This window comes from Calypte anna, unplaced genomic scaffold (genome assembly GCF_003957555.1).
Source record: "Calypte anna isolate BGI_N300 unplaced genomic scaffold, bCalAnn1_v1.p scaffold_150_arrow_ctg1, whole genome shotgun sequence".
Classification (NCBI taxonomy): domain Eukaryota; kingdom Metazoa; phylum Chordata; class Aves; order Apodiformes; family Trochilidae; genus Calypte; species Calypte anna.
In genome coordinates, this window is record NW_022045451.1 from 65,081 (window position 1) to 84,812 (window position 19,732).

The 19,732-nt window shown below is 47.6% G+C and overlaps 1 protein-coding gene across 3 annotated transcripts; it reads right to left on the bottom strand.

Annotated features, from left to right (window-relative positions):
- Positions 1-638: 638 nt before the first annotated feature.
- On the bottom strand, positions 639-16,820 carry TRNAU1AP (tRNA selenocysteine 1 associated protein 1). Of its 3 annotated transcripts, XM_030468543.1 has the most exons (10): positions 16,688-16,820; positions 13,550-13,626; positions 13,313-13,410; positions 12,441-12,540; positions 9,656-9,708; positions 7,150-7,281; positions 4,095-4,214; positions 2,634-2,796; positions 2,102-2,135; positions 639-1,129 (listed from the first exon to the last, which is right to left on the bottom strand). In XM_030468543.1, the coding sequence occupies exons 3-10, from the start codon at positions 13,396-13,398 to the stop codon at positions 993-995; spliced, it is 825 nt and encodes a 274-aa protein (XP_030324403.1). In that variant the 5' UTR covers positions 13,399-13,410; positions 13,550-13,626; positions 16,688-16,820; the 3' UTR covers positions 639-992. The 3 variants fall into 3 exon arrangements, with proteins under 3 accessions (XP_030324403.1, XP_008496669.1, XP_030324404.1); XM_008498447.2 differs by lacking the exon at positions 13,550-13,626; XM_030468544.1 differs by lacking the exons at positions 2,102-2,135; positions 13,550-13,626 and having other exon boundaries at positions 1,017-1,129.
- Positions 16,821-19,732: the final 2,912 nt, after the last annotated feature.

The window sequence follows — 19,732 nt, forward strand, 5'->3', positions numbered from 1 at the left end:
AGGTTAGCAACAATTTGTTGCACAATATCTTGATGAGATTGCTCTGACCCATTTCTGCTCCAAGATCTTCAGTCTCACCATATTCACTCTGAGAGTGGAAGACACCAGGAAACCTGAAGACCTTAATGAGACCATCAGGGGGTGTTCACAAACAACAATATCAAAGAAAAAAAGGCATGACAGACAAAATCCCATTTAGACAAGGCTGCTGGGAAAGATGTTTTAAACTGCTGGGGAGTTATTTCCTTCCACTCAGGTGGAGAGGAAAGGCAAAGGTGTGAGACACCACCAGGCAGGAGGCTTTGGAGCAGTTTTAGAGCACTCCTTTCTGTCTTTATCCTCCCAAATTCTCTTCTGGTGTTTGCCTAAGAACACTGAGCTCTAAACTTGCTTGCTCCAGATCAGAGCTTAGGTTAAGCAGAACATAAACCTTCAGCTACTTGGTTCTTTCCTGGGCTCCAGTTACAGCAACCTTACCCAGTTACTAGAAAGCTTTTGAGACATTTTAGGGGTATCCAAGAATGATTTCAAAAAAAACCCAAAAGAACCACATTTATGAAAGTTGGATGAAATGACTGATGCCAGTTAAAAGGGCAGCAAAGCAGAAAAACGGGCAGGAACCAAAATGCAAAGGGTAATTTTACTTAAAAGACCAACTTTTTTGTTTTTTTTATTGTACGTTGGAGCAGAGTCCTTCCCCTGTGCCATCTTGTTGAGAGTTTATAAATTACAATTCCCAAGAACCATTAAGAGTTCATTTCAAGACAAAAGGAATCAAACTGTCATGGTTTTAACTTCCACCAGGAATCCACGATGCTCCTATGATCCTCATTCCCTCCAGGAGGAGCCAGAATCCTTCTGCACTTTGAGTACCAGACCTGGGTGGTGGAGCAAGGGCCACCCCTCACTCCTGCAGGACCCAAGGGCAGCATTAACAGTCTGGGGAGCACTGGTGAGTTTGTCACACAGGACACAGAACCTCAGACAGGAGGCTATAAAACAGCTGGGATCTCTGAGGAGACAGTGTCCAAAGGCTGCCAGTGACAGTCCATCAAGGCATCATAGAGCTCTTCACTCTGCTCCATAAATTGTTTATTTGCTTCCTGGACATCTAACTGAGGTGCTGGATCTAAAGGAGGGAAGAGAAGATGGAAGGGTCAGACACCAAATGTGTTGGGAAAAAAAAAAAAACCAAACCAAACCAAACCCACCCTGTCAAGATGTTGGGTTTGACAGAACCAAACGTGGGGGGAAGTCACAAAACGTGCCCAGGGCTTGCCCAGTCTTGAACCTGGCCCAGTGGGAGGTGTCACAGAGTTACTGAGGTTGGAAAGACCTCTGAGGTCACCAAGTCCAGCCCGTGACCCAGCACCCTGACATCAGCCAGACCCTGGCACTCAGTGCCCCATCAGAAACACCTCCAGGGATGGGGACTCCACCACTTCCCTGGGCAGTCCCTTTGAGGACGTGCTTCCTGACATCCAACCTCAACCTCCCCAGCTTCAGGCCATGCTCTCTCCTCCTGTAACTTGTAGCCTGGGAGGAGAGCCCAACCTTCACCTGCCCACAGCTTCCCTTCAGGTACTTGTAGGGAGTGATCAGGACTCCCCTGAGTCTCCTCCAGGCTAAACAACCCCAGCTCAATCAGTCTCCTCATCAGCCTTTCCCCCCAGTGCCCTCACAGCCCTGTGAGTGACTGCAAAGCAAATATTTTAGCATTGTGCTAACTGGTATTTCTGTTTTTAAAGCAAGAGCACAGTGAGGTGTCCTATCCTGGGCTCTAAATTCCTTTATTTTACAGAAAACCAGTCTGTTTTGTAGCACACCAAATAATACTTCAGCAGAAGGAGAAAAGCTTGAGCACTGCACAAGATTAAAACCTCAGTGCTAGTGAAATAAATTACTTCTAGTCCTGACAGGGTTCAGACAAGGAACAGCAAGAATAAAATAAGGATGAAACTGCACCAAGGGATGGTGAGCCACAAATGTTCTCAGCCCTCAGATTTCCTCAGCCTATCCCCTGAAATTAAGGGTGAATTTGAGAAAGCTGCTCTCTAACCAGACACAAGTCAGCTTCAGTGTCCAATTCAAGCAACATTACCTTCCAAGGCATCCTCCCCAACTTCTTCATATGTCTGCAAGGAAAAACAAACCCCTTAGGACAGCAGATCCCAATCTTTGTTTTCATGAGCATCACCTGATGATTGCAGCTGTCACCCACTGCCTTTTGTAGCTGGCTGATTACAACAGATTTCTTCACACATCAGCTCCCACTCCCAACAACCTCCCTGGGGCAGATCCCACACAGGTTCCTGCTGCTCCTGCAGTGCAGTGGGTGCCTGTCCTGATCTATCCTGGCCTCTAAACCAAGGCTTAGGAAGAGAGATACCACACCAAGAGAACCCTTCTACCATCACAACAATATTAAAACTTCATTTTGGGCCCTCCAATTTTAACCCTTCCAGTGCCAGCAATATTCCCCCCCCTCCCAAGGCCACAGGGGGCTGCTGAAGTTTTGCCTCCTCAGCAAGCAGCTATAAGAAGACCCCAGAGCTGAAGAGAAGTTGTGCCCAGGGCTGTTTTTTATCCTATATCTGTGGTGAGAGGGAACTGAGGAGGTTGTGCTGTCCTACCTGCATTGTGCTCTGTGTGTATCCATACTGGGGGTAGCTGTAGCTGTAACTGCCTGTGTTCTGGTCATAGCCCCACTGGGCATAGTAGTTGTGATACTGTTGGTAATATTGGTTATAATTATAGTTGTACATCTGATTGTACTCCATTGATTTCACACGGTTACTTCAAAAGAAGAAAGAGGGAAGAAGTTGGAAATAATGCAGAACAATTAGGAAAAAATAATAATAATAATTAAAAAAGCAGTGAAATAGCTTAGGATACATTATGGTACAGAGAAAAGGTTTAACATGCAAATTCCAGGCTTTAAAATATAGTTGCTGTTTACTGCAGCAGTGTTTCTCATTTGCATACACTCACAGAAAGAAAGAAATGGTTTAACTTTAATGCCCTTTCCTGTATCCATATTCATCTGCATTAAAAACCATGGATTTCACTCTTCATGAGTTAATTTAGCCTCACTTTCTGGCTTTGGGAAGGGAAGAGTTCAGGACTCTGAGCCTCAGTTTAGAATAATCCTGAACCATGATCCAGATTCTTAGGTCCCTATTTCCTTCTGATAAATAGGATGAAGCACTCTGCAGCTTCCTGAGGCAAGGCACTGAGTCTTGCTCTGCATAAAGAGTTAAAGACTTAGAGCCTTGCAAAAGAATTGGGGTTTTTTTTCAGTAAGAATGGTCAAAAACCTCTCTCTTCTGCCAATCAGTGCATCATTGGTCTTCAATGCATTGAGCTGGGAGAGCTCAGGAAGTAAAATGGACTATAAGGAATTAAAAAAATCCTCCAGAAGTTAAATAGCCTTCAAACTGACTAAAATTTACATTCTCAAGGAGCTGAGAATCCCACCTGATTATCAAGATTTGAAATAATGAGATGACAAAGACTGTTTGAGAATGAAAACAATGTCCCATGTCAGGTTATGTCTAATGATGAAACCAGTGAGAAGCAGGAAGAGGGAAACATCAACCTTCTCACCACCACACCCCCCCTTTTCCTGCTTTTGTCTTCCTCATCCCCCCAAGATTTCTGAGGTCACTGAACACCTAAATGTTATTCAAACAGGGAGCAATTACTATTATTCGTATTACCCTAGTGCTACGAGCCCCAAGTCAGACCAGGATCTCATTGTATCAGGTTCTGAACAAACACAGAAAAAAAAGTTAATCCCTGCCCCAAGAGACTTATGTTTAGTAAACATTATAATAGAATCAGCAAGCTTTGCCATCCAGAAATCAATAAACAGAGCCAGACTATTTCAACTTAATGCAAAGGAACAGATACTTTAAAAATAACCTTAATTAAACACGTGGATACAATAAAACAGTGCCAAATGCTTAGGCTTCATCTTATTTATTTTTTTTTTTTTAATTCCTGTGCATTCTGATGCTTTTTTAATCTATCTGTGGGTATTCCTTGAAGACACTTGGAAGCAGAGGTGATGCCCCCCCTGCTCTCATACTCACACTTTTGGTATAGCCACACTCAAGCGTACAGGTTTGGAGCCCAAGCCCACAGCTCCCTGGCACTCTGTCAGTGCTCTTTTCTGTTCCAGCTCATCTGTGAACTTCACAAACCCATAACCCCTGCAGAGATACAGAAGAATTCATAAAAACAAAGAAAACAAAGCCATGCCCCCCTCCTTTTATTTTTTTTTAAACAAAAATAATATTTGCAGCACAGCCAAGGTGGATTTGGAGAAACCAAAAACCCAGAAAAACCAGAAACCCAGCAAAGGAAACACTTCTGGTAGGGCTGGCCTTGCTTTTAGTAGGGATGAAGTGATTTTTTTCCAGTTGCTTTGTGTTATCATTTAAAACATTTTGCAGATCACTCCAAGCTTCTTCAAGACTTTATTTCACAAAAGCAAAGCAATTACTGTGCCAGCAGATTCTGGGGAGCTGGACGTGGGCTGACCCAAGAGATGTTGAAATGCAGGAGCAGAAAGCAGCAAAGCCTCAAATCTCTGCTGGGAGGAGAGAAATAATCTGAGCAGCTGCAAGTCAGCACAGGAGTGACAGAGCACAGGGAGAGTTTAGCTCCAGAATGCTGAGCTCTGGATGCAAACGTTGCTTTCCCCTAGGATGGACCCAGATCCCTTTTCCAGTCAAGTCCTTTTCCAAGAGGAAAACATTCAAATAGTTTTTGAGGTCATTCCCACCTGAAATGGGCCTGAAAAGCTCTCGACATCAGGTTGTTAAACTCTGCTGTGCCAGCACAACCTGAGCAGGGACAGCACCACTCAGCACCCCCTCAGCTCTGTGCCAATAATCCTGCACTCCCAGCACTCTGCCAGCCAGGCAGAAAATATTCATTCCCCTCCAAGCCCAAAGGTTCTTGGCGTGGGGTTCTGATGCTGCACTGAGTCAGAAGCAATGCAACAGCATCCAAGAGGGCAGTGCCAGCATCCCAAGATGGGCTGGGCTGCCTCATGCAGCAGAAAGATCAAAGACTTAGGTGTGGGAGGGAGAGGGGAAGCCATGGAGGTGAAGGAAGGAGATTGGGAGGGAGAGGAACAAGCTGCAAGCAAGGGTGTAAATTCAATGCTTACAGAATCAGCTGTTCTGTGGCAAATCCTAAACACCAAGTGATGTTTTGAAAGGGGCATCACTTGCTACTTGCAGCAGCTCCACAAGGGAAGCTGCTACAGAGCAGTTGGTGTGCAATAAACCACAGCATCCTGCACAGCAAGCTCTGCACACAAGTGCAAAGAGATCATTTTATCCATATGTGCATTGTATATGTGCAGTCCTCACACAGAGAAGAGCAAATCAAAGCTCAGGCTCATTACCTCTGTATAAACTGGGTAATTAAGGGAGAGCAACACTCCCCATTCTGTTTGACTGGGGCAACCTAACCCAGTGCCAGGCAACTTTTATGTCAGTTTAATTTGCACGTAAAGGTGTAAAAGTTTCTAAGCTGCAGCCTTTCAGATGGGACCAGGAGTGTGGGAGTGAAAGCAGGACTGGTGGCAGTTCCAAACCAGAGCCAGACAAAGAGGTGGATGTAGTCATGAGAACAAATGTTGGGTGCAGCAAGGGGGACCCAAAAGTTCTTCCAACTTTTCACACCAATGGCTAAACCAGATTTCAGTGCAGAAGAAAACCCATCAGGAAAGAATTTGTTTCTGGCCAGACCCCCCCTGGCAGACATCCTGTCCTGTCCCTGTAAATAGGAGAAGCCCCCAAGCCTGCACCCTCAGCAGAAAGCAAAGCATCAGGCACTGCACTGTGCTATCAGGCTCCCAACTCCTCTCTTGCCTGGACAAGAGGTATTGGGGGGAGACTTTCCTGAGCCCCCACAAGCCCCAAGTTCTCCTCTCACATCACATCACATCACATCACCACTTGCAGCTGCCTCTGCTTTGAGTCACTGCACAAGTCACACCAAAGCCCCTGCCCTGCCAGAGGGGATAGCTGTGCCCTGCCCAGCACCAGGACCCTGAGTTCCTGCTCCCTCTCTGCTTCCCAAGCTACCACAGATCCCCTCTCCCTGAGCACTTAGGAGCAGCTCCCCAAACCCAGCTACTGGTCCATCACCCACTCTGCAGGCAGAGACTGAAGCAGGTGCAGCACAAGAACTGGTGTGAGGAGGCACCCAGAGCCCACCCCAGCTGGGTCAGTCCTGGCTGAGGTGACAGTAACAGCCAGAGGGTGACTGAGCAGCTCTCCAAGAGGTTCAGGATGCACATGAAAAACTTCACTGCCAGCTCTGTGCAGCTCTGGATCAGGCTGCCCACACAGGTTGTACTCTCTGCATCCTGGGAGGTTTTCCAAGCTACACAACTCAGGGCTGACCTGCCCTAGTGCTGCCAGAAGTCCTGCTCAGAGTGAGAAGTTGGACCCAAGACCTCCAGAGGTTCCTTCAGACCAACATGACTGAGACTGAGAAACCTTACATGAGAAAAAGAGGAGACCCACAGCCATATTCTAAGCCTTGTCACAACATTTTTTGGGTATTATATCAGAATCTTGCATTGCATCAAAGTTCTGTTTTGAAAACAAGGATTTGCTGCCCAACTGATCCCTCTTCTGGGAAAACAGAGTTTCATTTTCTGCTGGTTACAGAGTGTGTGAGTCATGTTAAGAAAGGTGACTTTGTGATATCAGGTTTTGGTGAGGCACTTCCAAGAAAGATGAAGAAGGCAGCTGCTCCTTGCTGCCAATGAATCACAGCGTTGTCTGCCCTGCCCTACTGAAACAAAAACCTCTCAAACTTTCACTGAAGTTTATTTTCAGTAGCTGGAAAAGCACAATTCCACCTGAGCCACCAGGGAGACAGATGACCAGGATATTTTTCAGCATTTTCATAGGTAGAATGACAGATTGCCAACACCCAGAGAGCACCAGAGTGACACACAACCCACTGACTTACCAGGGACTGAATATCCATTTTCTTTTTAGCTAAATCTCACCCCCTAGAATCCTTCTTTTTCCCTTGCTGCACTCTAACTTTTCTTCTATTCCTATCTCTTTTGTTGCACATGAAGTGAAAGAAAGGAAAGAATCCAGAATTACTTACTTGGATACTCCTGCCTGGTCCAAAACAACTTTTCCACCTCTACAGGATGGGTAAACTTTAACAAAAAATTCATACAACATTCCATCATCCACATCAGGAGTCAGGTCTCCCACAAAAAGTGAATATTCTGGACTACAGAAATAAAAAAGAAAGAAAACTCTTTAAGCACCATCATACAAAGAAAAAAAAAACACAAAAGAGATGTGCTGAATGGCAGCTAACAATTATCCCAAACACTTGATTTCAGTGATATTAAAGGATTGGTTAATGGATACTTCAAAGTGCCACCAGTTAAGCTGCTTAGGTGACTAATATTTTTATTAACTCTGCTTTTGCAAGTTAATTCAAGCAGCAAATCTCATCTACTTGGTATTGCTTTTGATGCAAAGCTGATTTCATTGTTTAATTCTTACAGGGTATCTCTGGATTCCTAACAGAGAAAGAAAACATCTCATTTCCAGGTTTGCTCTTGCCAATATATTGATGGCAAATCACAGGATATAAATAAGAATATTTTGATGCTAGAAAGTTTAGTTATCTTAAAAAGCACTCCTGACACACCAAAGGTAAAGCATGAAACTGAGAGGCAGCCTAAGCCATCCCCCCTCTGCTGAAAACTCCCAGGGCAAGCTGCTGGAATCAGGAATCCATCCACCTGAACTTCCAGGGTAAATGGAACTGCATCAGTGAGTTAATAAATCATAGGATCCTAGAATTGGGTTGGAAGGGACCTCAGAGATCATCAAGTCCAACCCTTGATCCACTCCCACTGCAGTTCCCAGCCCATGGCACTCAGTGCCACATCCAGGCTCTTTGGAAAGATCTCCAGACACGGAGAATCCACTCCTTCCCTGGGCAGCCCATTCCAATGCCTGATCACCCTGCTTGTCCCCATCTGTCATGCCTTGATTCTAACCTAAAAAGTTCTGTGGTTTTTTGTTATTTTTTTCCTTTAAAACAAAATTCATAATCTTCTAAAATAAGACTAAAATTGCTGAGATGTGACCAGCTACACTCAGAACCTGCAGGACTGGGTTGATTTCACCCCTTCTGCTCCTGCTGGAGACAGAGGCTGCTCCAGAGGGCAGCTCAGGGCTTCCCTCTCCCCACCTGCCAGGTTTGGAGCTGTGACAGCACTGCCTGGGTCCTGAGGTGCCCGAACACCCAAGGCATCCTGCAGCACTGGGATGAGAGGCAGCCTGGGATGCACAGCAAGGCTCCAGCATCACCAGTACCCACAGCCTGGGCTGAGGCTGGTTAATGAAAGCCACATTGGTAATGATGGGCTTAATTGATTTGGGAATTGTTATAGAATGGAGTTATAATATAATGGAGTTTATAATGTAATGTAATGTAATGTAATATCTAATCTAAAATATATAATATAATATATATAACATATAATAATGGAGGGTATATAATATAATATAATATAATATAATATAATATAAATTATACATTATATATTATATTGTATATAATATATAATATATAATATATAATATATAATATATAATATATAATATATAATATATAATATATAATATATAATATACAATATACAATATACAACATATAATAATACCAATAATGTTATATTATATACTATATACTATATACTATATACTATATACTATATATAGTATATAATATACTATATTATATATATACTATACTATATATATACTATATATATAATATAGCATATAGTATATATACTATATATAGTATATAGTATATAGTATATATACTATATAGTATATAGTGTATATATATACTATATATATATAGTATATATATATAGTATATAGTATAGTATATATATACTATATATAGTATATAGTATATATACTATATGCTATATTATATATAGCATATAATATATATTATATATTATATATAACATAACATAATATATATAATATATAATATATTATTATAATTATTTATTTTATTATTAATTATTAATTATTAAAATATTATTTTATTATTAATATTAATAATATTACTAATTAATACTAAAATATTAATATTATTATTTTATTATAATAATTATAATGTAATTATGACATTATTATATAATAATATATAATATATAATATAGTATATATTATATATCATATACCATATATTATATTATATATTATAAATTATATATATTATATATTGTATATTATATATTGTATATTATATATTACATATTATTTATAGTTTATTTATATTTTATAGTTTTTATATTTTTATATTTTACTTATATTATTACTTACATTTTATATCTTGATATTATACATATATAATACATACAATATATATATTCTCTATTATTTGGAGCACCACATGGTGCAGTTGCATGCACCACCTGGTGAGTGCTCTCCTAGCCACACTTCCCAGCTCTCCACATCTTCCTCAGCTGGGGGTTTTACACATTTTGAAGCCTCTTTGCAAGTCAATGGTTGAAGAGACACCAAGCAAGCAGAGCTAACATTGGAATAATGAGGATTTTTACCTGTTATCAGGCTGCTTTCCATAGGTTGCATAATTCAATTTAAATCTCTTTGCCTGCAACAAGGTGAAAAGGAATCCATACATTCAGCTGTTTTCTCAGGAATCCAAACAATTAGGACAAAAGACAAGAAACTTCTTTTACACAACTCACTCAATGCTGACAGGCCAGCCAGACAAGGCATCAAGGAGAACAGTTTTAATTAGGAAAATCAACAAGGAATCTGCACCAGGAGGTTTGGCCTGGCCTTATCTCAACAGTTCCTAAAGCTAGAGAAGGAGAGGGGAACCTTACCCAGCATGAAATCTGTAAGAAATGGGAAAACAGAGGCACTGACAACAAAGAGGAAATGATTTCTTATTTTAAGGTCTCCAAACGAAATGGCAGCACAGGCTGTGGGACAGTTGTGATTCCCAAGAATCCTGGCAGAGCAGAATGGAAACGATCCCTGAGCCTGGAATCCTGGCTCAACACCCTGCTCTGGATGCTGTGCTCAATCAGCAAGACCCAAAAATAAGATTTTTTTTCAGAAAGAATGCCCTGGAGCTGGACACTGGGGGCCTCCCTCAGCTTTGTACCTGATTTCCTTCTCACACAAGTTTCCCTGGAGCCTGCTGGATTCCTGCCCTCTTCTGGAAATCCCTGCCCAGGGGTCAGCAACTTGTGCCCAACTCACATTTCAGTCAGGACCAAGATCTAAGGAGCTTCTGGACTTCTGCCTTGAGATCCCAACTCTCTCAATCCCATGGGAATTCCTACATGGTGCTTGGCACAAAGAGACCCAAGCAGGCTCACTGCTGTTTTCTTCTGAAATGTGCCTGACAGAGGAGGAAGGAAAGGGCAAGAGTCCTGCTGCCAGAACTCCCCCAGAGCCTGCAGACCTAAGCAGGATTCCCTCCTCAGCCTCAGGGGCTTCCAAACCCTTTTCCTACCTCAGAACAGGCTTCCCAAAGCAGGCATCCCTCTGCACTCCCCAGTGGAAGAGCAAGAACTCAAAGGGATTTTGGCCAAAGCAAGCAAGGTTGCTGTGAGGCCACAGCCTGGAGCTCAGGATGTTTGTTTGGTACAGCCTGCTCAGCTCCCCCACCTTCTGTGCTGCACTTCCTCCTCTCAAAGAAGGGAAATAATTCTTAGGAATTATTCTTAGGATAAATAATTCTTAGGAAACACAGCAAAGACTTCACTCTAGGCTATAACTCTGCTCCTTGCATGCTTGCAGTGCCTGGTGTGCAGTGGTACAGAGCTCTGTGGGCCATTTACAAGCTAACACAGAACTAAGATTCCACTTTATTTTTTTTTTTTTTTAATTTTGCTTTTCATCACAACACTTTGGGTTTAAAATCAACCAGAAAGCTCAGAGTATTTCCACTCAAATGGCAACTGGGGACACTAATTCTGTACCACAGAGACAGCAACAGCACCCTGGCTCTGTTGTTCCTTTGGCTGATTCAGTATTTACAAAAAAAAAAATGAGTGAGCCACAGTCAGCTTTCTGCAAAGAAGAGAAAAAGCATCTCAGTGCAAGAGAGGAGCTGGCCAGGTGTCTGCTGAGGGCACTGATCCAGGCTGCCTGGGCTGGGTCTCTGTCTGACACCTGGAATCCTCTCCATGGGTCATGCAAATCCTCCCTCTACACAACACTGCTTTTTGATTGAAGCTGTGGATGAAGGCAGGGATCCCCAAAGCCAAACTTCAATTATTACTGAAAAAGCTGCTCTCTTTTTCTCTCTGGTGACCAGAGGAGGCATCTAGGAAGATCCCTTCCTTTACTCATGGCTCTGATTTGCAGGATAAGGACACAGCTACCTCCAGGCCCCTCAGCCACCCCCTCTCAGGAAATCTCTCCAAATACTTCATGGAACAAAACCTCAACTTCCCAGTTTCATCCACTGGGTTGGGTTGGAAGGCACCTTAAAGACCAGCAAGATCCAACCCCCCTGCCATGGGGCACCTCCCACTAGACCAGTTTGCACAAGGCTTGAAAACTACTCAAGGGTTTTAACTACACTGAAACAGGCACTGATTTACCTTATTCTATCACACTATAACTGAGGTGATTCTTGAGCTGCTTTCTGACCCAGTCATCCCAGCTCTGGCAGCCAGCTTCTGTGGGTACAACGTACAGCTCTGTCAGCCATCCCATTTTAATCTACCACACGTTCCAGTCAACATCCTAAAATTAGCTCCATGACTATTCCTCCTCTTCTCCCTCCCTACCTAGCTCTTATGGCCCCAGATATTTGGGATGTGTTGCAGTAACACAAAGGATTGGGTTTTGTTTTGGTTTGGTTTGGTTTTTGTCCCCACTGTAAAGAGGTTGGAATAACTTTTGGTTGCTAAGGGCCAGGAAAAGTGCTGGTTCAGAGTGACTCAAAACTCAGGGTGAACTTGGAAGTTCACCTGGGATGTAGACAGCCACACAGAGGCTGCAACAAATTCACATGGAATGGTAAATGGAGTGAGGAAGCAAGCTGTGGTAGGTATACTCCAGCTGTTTTGGATTTGTTCTTCTATGGTGCCCAAGATCCAGAGATTTGTAAGAGCAGATCCAACATTTCTGTGCCCAGATTTTATCCTGTCCCACAGAAATTAATGTGGGATTGTTTTGTTTGTTTGTTTCCCAACCATTTTCTGAGCAAGAACACTAAACCAATGTTCATTAACTTAACTAAAGAAGAGCAGAATCCCAGTCTGCTAACTCTGACTTTGTCACCCTTCAGAACACAGCTCCTACACTCCCTGCTCCATCCCAGTTGTGCTTCCCAAGTGGCTGATCCCATCTACTCACCGGTGTAGCACCAGGAAGGGGTTTTCCATTGATTTTGTGTAAACATTTCTCTGCAGTAGCTAGATCTGCAAATTCTACAAAGCAATAGCCTGCTGGGATTCTGAACACAGACACAGGAGAGGAGAGAGAAGAGATTTCAGGTTTAAATCACACTTGGGGAGGAATATTATCTCTTTAGACAACTGGCAGGACAGCTGCTATAGTGGCAATACTGAGAACAATTTCTTTTTTTTCTTTTTAAATACAAATATTAGCTACCAAAAAGCAGACAGCAAAGTCATTTTGGATCTCAAGGAAAGTGACAGCCCCTACTTACCAGGAAGTCCTGTCAACATAAGCACACAGAAGATACTTTTTTTCCTCACAGTTTACTTCCTACTTGGACTCTATACATTTTTCCACCCAAGTTTAAACAACTGAAAACTGCAATGACAACATTTACAAGAATGTGAAACTGGTGTATCCTCCACAGTCACTCATTTGATTCTAAAACAACTCAAAAGAGCCCTCACGTGGTTCTTTCTAAAGTCAAGACTTTCCACCTCTGCCAGCACCACATTGCTGCACTGGTGCAAGAATGAACACAGCCAGGTCACTGAAGCCTCCAGCCCAGAAGGTTTAATTCCTGAGGGATCATATGGAATCCATACACTGCCCTGAAGCCCTGAAGGAGGAGCAGGGTCAAACTGTTGAGGCTGAAGAGCCAGCAGCTTCCTCTCCATTGCTACAATCAATATTCCCATATTGGCAGCAATAGTGGAAAGCTCCAAGGGAAAAACCCCCAAATCCCTGACCCCAGCAGTGGGCAGAGGGCAAATGCTTCAATCCAAATGCTCTGGCAGAACAAACTGAGAACAAGCATGAACAGTTACCCTGTCAACCTGTTTCGAATGATTTTTACACTCAGAACGAGCTCTCCCATGGTGGCAAAGGCTCTGGAAACAAAGTTTTCATCCATATATGGCTCCAGCTAGAAAAGCAAAAGAAGAAGAAAAAAAAAAAAAAAAAAAAAAAAGAGTCAGGCGCCGAAGCATCAACAAACAGGAGAATTTATGTGTCAATGTCACCCTAAGCAGTTAAAACATTATTGAGAAGTATTTTACCCTTACACTTCAAAAAGAAGACTCATTTAAGAGGGTCGATGCCACTCAAAACCAGCAGGCATGCATGAACCAGGCTCAACAGTCTGCAAAGTGGAACCCAAGAGACAGCATGAATTTCAGAGAACAGGGAGCTTTCACAGAAGGACAAAAGCCACTCAGAAACATACAGCAACAATCACTACACGGTGCGGGGGGGAAGGGAGGGGACAGGGAGACGGGAAGGCTCCTGCTCTGGCTGCGAAGCCCCCTCCCCCGGGGCTGGCAGAGCCGCCTCTCCCCCCGCCTCAGGGCGGGGACAAGGCAGGGCAGGAGCCGGGGGGGAACCCTGGACCCGCAGCGGGGCTGTGCCACGCGTGGTGTCACGGAGGGGAGGGTGGCAGTGGGGGTGTCAGGGTGAGGGGTGGCGAGGTCTGCCTGGTGCGAGTGGCTGAGGCTGGAGGAGCAGCAGAGATTGGGCTGGTGAGAGGTCTGGTGGTGCCTCCCTGCTGAAGGAAAAGCAGAGAAGGGAATGAAGGGTTTGGAATAAAAGGCTGGAATGGGCTGCCCGAGGCAGGCTGGAGGTGTTTAAGTAGTGTGAGGTCCTGAGGGACATGAGCTGGTGGTGAACTTACAGGGCTGGTCAAAGGTTGGAGTGGATGGGTCTTGAAGGTGTCTTCCAACCAAAGAGATTTTCAGTGATTTTTGTGCCCCGGGGAGCACTGCGTGTGGCACAAGGGTGAGAGGTGTGGAGGGAACGTGCAGAGCTCCCTACAGACAAGTATAAATATACCTGGGTGAGTGGGACAGCGTGGCAGCTGCCAGCTCTGGAGGGCTCTGGGGTGTCTGTCAGGTTCCAGGTGGCTCCCTGACTCGTGTGGGGGAGAGAAGGTGGAGATGTGAGCAGTGTCTGAGAGCTGTGCTGCAAAAGGTGGCAGGGGCCCCGTGGGGGTGTGAGTGTGAAGCTGAAATGACCCCGGGGTGTGTGCCAAAAGTAGGAGGCAGAAGGGCTCTGTGAGCTGAGGGTGATCCTGAGAGGGGTGTGCAAGGAAAGCCAGGCTGCCAAAGGCACCAGGTGAGTGTTCCTGGGATCTGGGGAGAGAGGGGAGTGAAAAAGGAGATGGGGTTCTTGTGGAGAGGGAGGTGGGAGGTAAAACTTTTGTGAGGGTAAAGAGTAAAGGGACTCCCCAGAGAGTGTTTGTGTGAGTGACAGGCAGGGGGAGGCTCAGGGTGTGAGTGTGTGTGTGTGTGTGTGTGCAAGGGGATGGGAAAGCTGAGGTGTGAGTGTGTGTGAGGGAGAAGCAGCCCTGTGCTGGGCTGTGCACACACACCTGAGAGCACAGCAGAGGCTGCAGGTGTGTGTGCAGACACAGTGTGCACTGTGCTGCTGTCAGTCAGTCAGAAAGAGGCTGGAGAAAGGTGTGTGAGAGTGTGTGTGTGTGTGTGTGTGTGTGTGTAACAGGCAGCCTGGGAATGGTGCAGCAGAGGCATAACTGCATCTGCATGTCTGCACCCCCATGCAGAGGCAGGCAGGCAGCTGTGCAGGCAGCAGGGATGCTGTGACCCAGTGCTGGGATACTGGATCTGACTGGAAAAGTCCCACTGCAGGTCAGGCCAACCCGAGCACACACACAGTGTGTGTGGAGAAGCACCACAAGGTGCTGGGTGTGAGCACAGCCAGCTGAGAGGGTGTGGAAGTGTGTGTGTGCAGAGCAGCAAACCCTGAGGGACACGGGGACAGGAGGCTGAGGTGTCTGCAGTGCCTGTGAAGGGCAGGCAAGGGACATGGGGGGTGAAGGAGCATCTGTGAGTGAAGGGTCCTGGCAGGGCCAGATGCAGGAGGGAAGGGGGGGACACAGGGGTGGAAGTGCTGATGGGTGTGTGGGAATGCAGGAGAACACAGATCCTGCAGGGGTACACCCAGAGGGTGCAGGGGTGTGTGACACAGGGAGCAGAAAGCACCTGAGTGCAAGCAGGTGTGACCCCTCCACTTGTGAACACACAAGAGTGTGAGCTGGGCAGCAGGTGTCAGTGTCACGGCCAGGGCTGTGGCAGTGTCCCCAAGCACCTGAGCAGACAGAGCAGGGTCAGTCCTGGGAGCTTGGGAATGCAGAGATGCTGAGCTTGGGGGGCAGGGGGTGCCCAGCAGAGCAGGAGGTGTGAGAACAGCACAGGACACCCTGGGAGTGCCAGGAGAGTGTCTGGGTGTAGGCAGGAGATGAGGGGCACCCCCTGTGTGCCTGACTCTGCGGGTGTAACTGCCCAGGGAGGGCTCTGCCAGGCTGGGGTGAGGGGTGGGAGTGCACAGGGAGTCTGCCTGTCAGCCTGCTGAGCTGGGGGGGTGTGCCAGGGACAGGCAGCTGGGCAGTGTGTGAGGGGCCCTGAGGCTGTGGAACAGGGGTGTTGGTGTGAGGGTGTCAGACAGGGGGAGGTTAGCAGGTAGTGTGAGGGGTGTCAGTGTGAGGGGGTCAGTCAGTCAATGGGATGGCCTCAGGCAGTGTGAGGGGGTCAGAGTGAGGGGGTCAGTCAGTGTCAGTGTCAGTGTCAGTGTCAGTGTCAGTGTCAGTCAGTAAGAGGGTGTCAGTCAGTCAGTGTGTGTGAGGGAGTCAGTGTGTCAGTGTGAGGGGGTGAGTCAGTGTCAGTCAGTCAGTCAGTGTTAGGGTGTCAGTCAGTCAGTGTCTGTCAGTCAGTCAGTCAGTGTCTGTCAGTCAGTCAGTGTCAGTCAGTCAGTCAGTGTCTGTCAGTCAGTCAGTCATTGTCAGGGGGTCAGTCAGTCAGTGTCAGTCAATCAGTGTTAGGGTGTCAGTCAGTCAGTCAGTCAGTCAGTCAGTGTCAGTCAGTCAGTCAGTCAGTGTTAGGGTGTCAGTCAGTCAGTCAGTCAGTGTCAGTCAGTCAGTCAGTGTTAGGGTGTCAGTCAGTCAGTGTCTGTCAGTCAGTCAGTCAGTGTCAGGGGGTCAGTCAGTCAGTGTCAGTCAATCAGTGTTAGGGTGTCAGTCAGTCAGTCAGTCAGTCAGTGTCAGTCAGTCAGTCAGTCAGTCAGTGTCAGTCAGTCAGTCAGTCAGTCAGCCAGCACACCCCAGCCCGCGCTCTCCCCTCCCTCCTCCTCCTCCCAGGCCGCTCCGCTGCCCGCCTCACAAAGCCCCGCGCGGGTCCCGGCCGGACACTCACGTCCCCCATCCATAAGCTGGCGGCCATGCTGCTCCCGCAGACTCCGGGACGGACTCAGCGGGGCCCCGGCTCTCTCCTCCCGCCTCGGCCCCGCCACCGCCTCCCGCCCAGCCCGGGGCCGCTCCCCCGCGCTGCCCCCGCCGCCTCCTCCGCGGCGCCCGGCGGGCGGACAGAGCGGCGCCCCCGCCGCCACGGGAGGCTCCGCCCCTCGGCAGCGCCCCCTGCCGGCGGGAGGAGCGAGGGGCGGAGCGGGGGGCGGCGGGAGGGGGGTGAGGGGGGAAGGGTCTGGGGGTGCTGGGGGGGGGACGGGGAAGGGATGGGAGGGAGGGGAATGGCTCCTTCAGGAGGCTCCGGGGGTTGTTTGAACGGGTTTGGGGGGCTGGGGGGGCTGAGGAGGGGGTGGTGGGTGTGTGGGTCTTGAGGGGTGGGAGTGAGGAAGGGGCTGAGGGTGATGGGGAGGGATGGGTGGGGGGGATGGGTGACGATGGGTGATGGGGAGGGATTGGTGAGGGTGATAGGTGGGAATGGGTGGGGGAGATGAGTGGGGATGGGTGGGGGTGATGGGGAGTTGGGGGTGATGGGGAGGGGTGGGTGGGGGTGATGGGGAGGGATGGGTGGGGGTGATGGGTGAGGATGGGTGATGGGGGGGAGTGATGGGTGGGGGTGATGGGGAGGGATTGGTGAGGGTGATGGGGAGGTTGGGGTGATGGGGAGGGATTGGTGAGGGTGATGGGGAGGTTGGGGTGATTGGGAGGGATGGGTGGGGGTGATGGGGAGTGGTGGGTGATCAAGGCAAGGCAAGAGAGGTGATGCAGGGGTTGGGGGGGGGATAAAAGGGTCCTTCTGGAGCAGAAGCACTGTGGAAAGGGGGTGGTGAGGTAAGGGGGGAGCTGTGCACCCCCTCCTGAGGAGGCCTCTGCCTTAAAAGGGGGTACAGAGCCCACCAGCATGGGGCCAGCACTGGGGTCTCCATTACCACCTCTGATCCTTGAGCTGTTTCATGTTGAAGGCTCTGGGTTCCTTCTGGAAAGGGACAGGGACTTTCCAGCCCTTTTCATGGGGCAAGAAAATGGGGCCTGGTGCAGACTCCAAAGTTTTAGATGTGAGAAGACAAACAGCACAAACCCCGAGTTTCCCAAGGGAAATCTCTTTGTATTTTCTGAGGCTGAGGTGGGGGATGAAATAATTTTAGCACTCGGAGCTGACAACCCCACACATCCCAGGATTGCCTTCCCAGTTCCTCAGTGTTTTAAATGAAGAGTTAATTACTCCAGGTAGTAATCCACAGGCTCATGCTGTGCTCATCCAATAATTCCATGTAGCAAAGGAATAGTATCCCTACTCCTGTGATGTTTTAAAGCTTTCCTTTGAGTTTTTCTCCCCAAGAGTTGGAAATCCTCAAAGAAACTGCTTGGAATATTTCCAGCTCTCTTTGGGGTTCTCATCCCAGCACCAGGGATGGGATTGGGAAGGGTTTAATCCTCCTTCTCCTATTCACACCTTCAGACCCTGGGCAGGAGAGGTTGGGAGGTCCTGGAGTGAATAAAACCTCTGGATGGGATGGAGAGGAGAGGACCTGGAGCCCTGGGAGCTGAGTCCTTGTGGGCTGGTTGGGATTTTCAGCATCACCCAACCCAGCCCTGGGTAACCCAGGGATATTCCAAACCCCCCGGGTTATTCAGTGCCTCTCTGGGTGCCCATCAGAGGGCACCAAAACCCGACAGGTTTTTTTTTGCCGAAGGTTTTTTTTGCTCCTGGATGGTGGGATGGGAACGGGACCGGTGGAGCCGAACCCCCCCGAACTTCTCCTTAAATCCTAAATCCTCATTCCTGCCACATCGGAGTGAAACCGAACAGGAGGAGAACAAAAAGTTGCTTTTCCTTCTAGATGGGAAGTGCCATGAACATTGATTTCTCTCCCATTTTTCCACAGGAGACTGGAAATCCTTCACCTTCATCCTGGGAAGGTTCTGTACCCGGATCATCCTCCTGCTCCTCACGAGTGTGCATGAATCCTAAGCTTAGGAACACACTTTACACTTTGATTCAGGTGTTTTCGGATTTTGGGGTCCCTCAGGTCGTTTTTTCAGACTCATTTTCAGTGGTCACACTTTCATTTTAGAGGCAAATTCCCCAAAGGTGGGAGAGCAGCCGAGGGGGTGGAATGGCTGAGGGTTAAAATGTGGCTAAAGAAACCCAAATCCTGATTGTTGGGTTGCTGTGGGAAGGGTTCCATGGGAGGATTAGGGCCAGAAAAAGTTTTCAGTGCTCACTCTTCCTGTTTGGGATCCAGGACCCTTTGTGGGGCCCTTGAGCTGAACAGGAGCCAGCAGTGTGCCCAGGTGGCCAAGAAGGCCAATGGCATCCTGGGCTGGCTCAGGAACAGCGTGGCCAGCAGGTCCAGGGAAGGGATTCTGCCCCTGTGCTCAGCTCTGGTGAGGCCACAGCTTGAGTCCTGTGTCCAGTTCTGGGCCCCTCAGCTCAGGAAGGAGATTGAGGTGCTGGAGCAGGTCCAGAGAAGAGCAAGGAGGCTGTGAAGGGATCCAGCAGAATTCCTGTGAGGAAGGGCTGAGGGAGCTGGGGGTGTTGAGGCTGGAGAAGAGGAGGCTCAGGGGAGACCTCATCACTCTCTGCAACTCCCTGAAAGGAGGTTGGAGCCAGGGGGGGGTTGGGCTCTTTTCCCAGGCAACTCTCAGCAAGACAAGAGGGCAGGGTCTCAAGTTGTGCCAGGGGAGGTTTAGGTTGGAGATGAGAAAGAATTTCTTTCTGGAGAGGGTGATCAGGCATTGGAATGGGCTGCCCAGGGAAGGAGTGGATTCTCCGTGTCTGGAGATCTTTCCAAAGAGCCTGGATGTGGCACTGAGTGCCATGGGCTGGGAACCACGGGGGGAGTGGATCAAGGGTTGGACTTGATGAGCTCTGAGGTCCCTTCCAACCCAGCCAATTCTGTCTTTATTCCTTCTGGAGGGTAAAATGTTCCTCAGAGCTGAGCAGTGTCCTTGGCTGTGCTGTAGCTATACCCATGGAGTGGGATCAGTGCCAGAG

Coding starts and splice junctions, on each gene's coding strand:
- TRNAU1AP (XM_008498447.2), bottom strand. CDS start 16,714: ATGGCCGCCAGCTTATGGATGGGGGAC. Junction 12,541..13,312: donor ATTCGAAACAGGTTGACAGG/GTAACTGTTCAT, acceptor GTCTGTGTTCAG/AATCCCAGCAGGCTATTGCT. Junction 2,136..2,633: donor ACACACAGAGCACAATGCAG/GTAGGACAGCAC, acceptor TTTTCCTTGCAG/ACATATGAAGAAGTTGGGGA.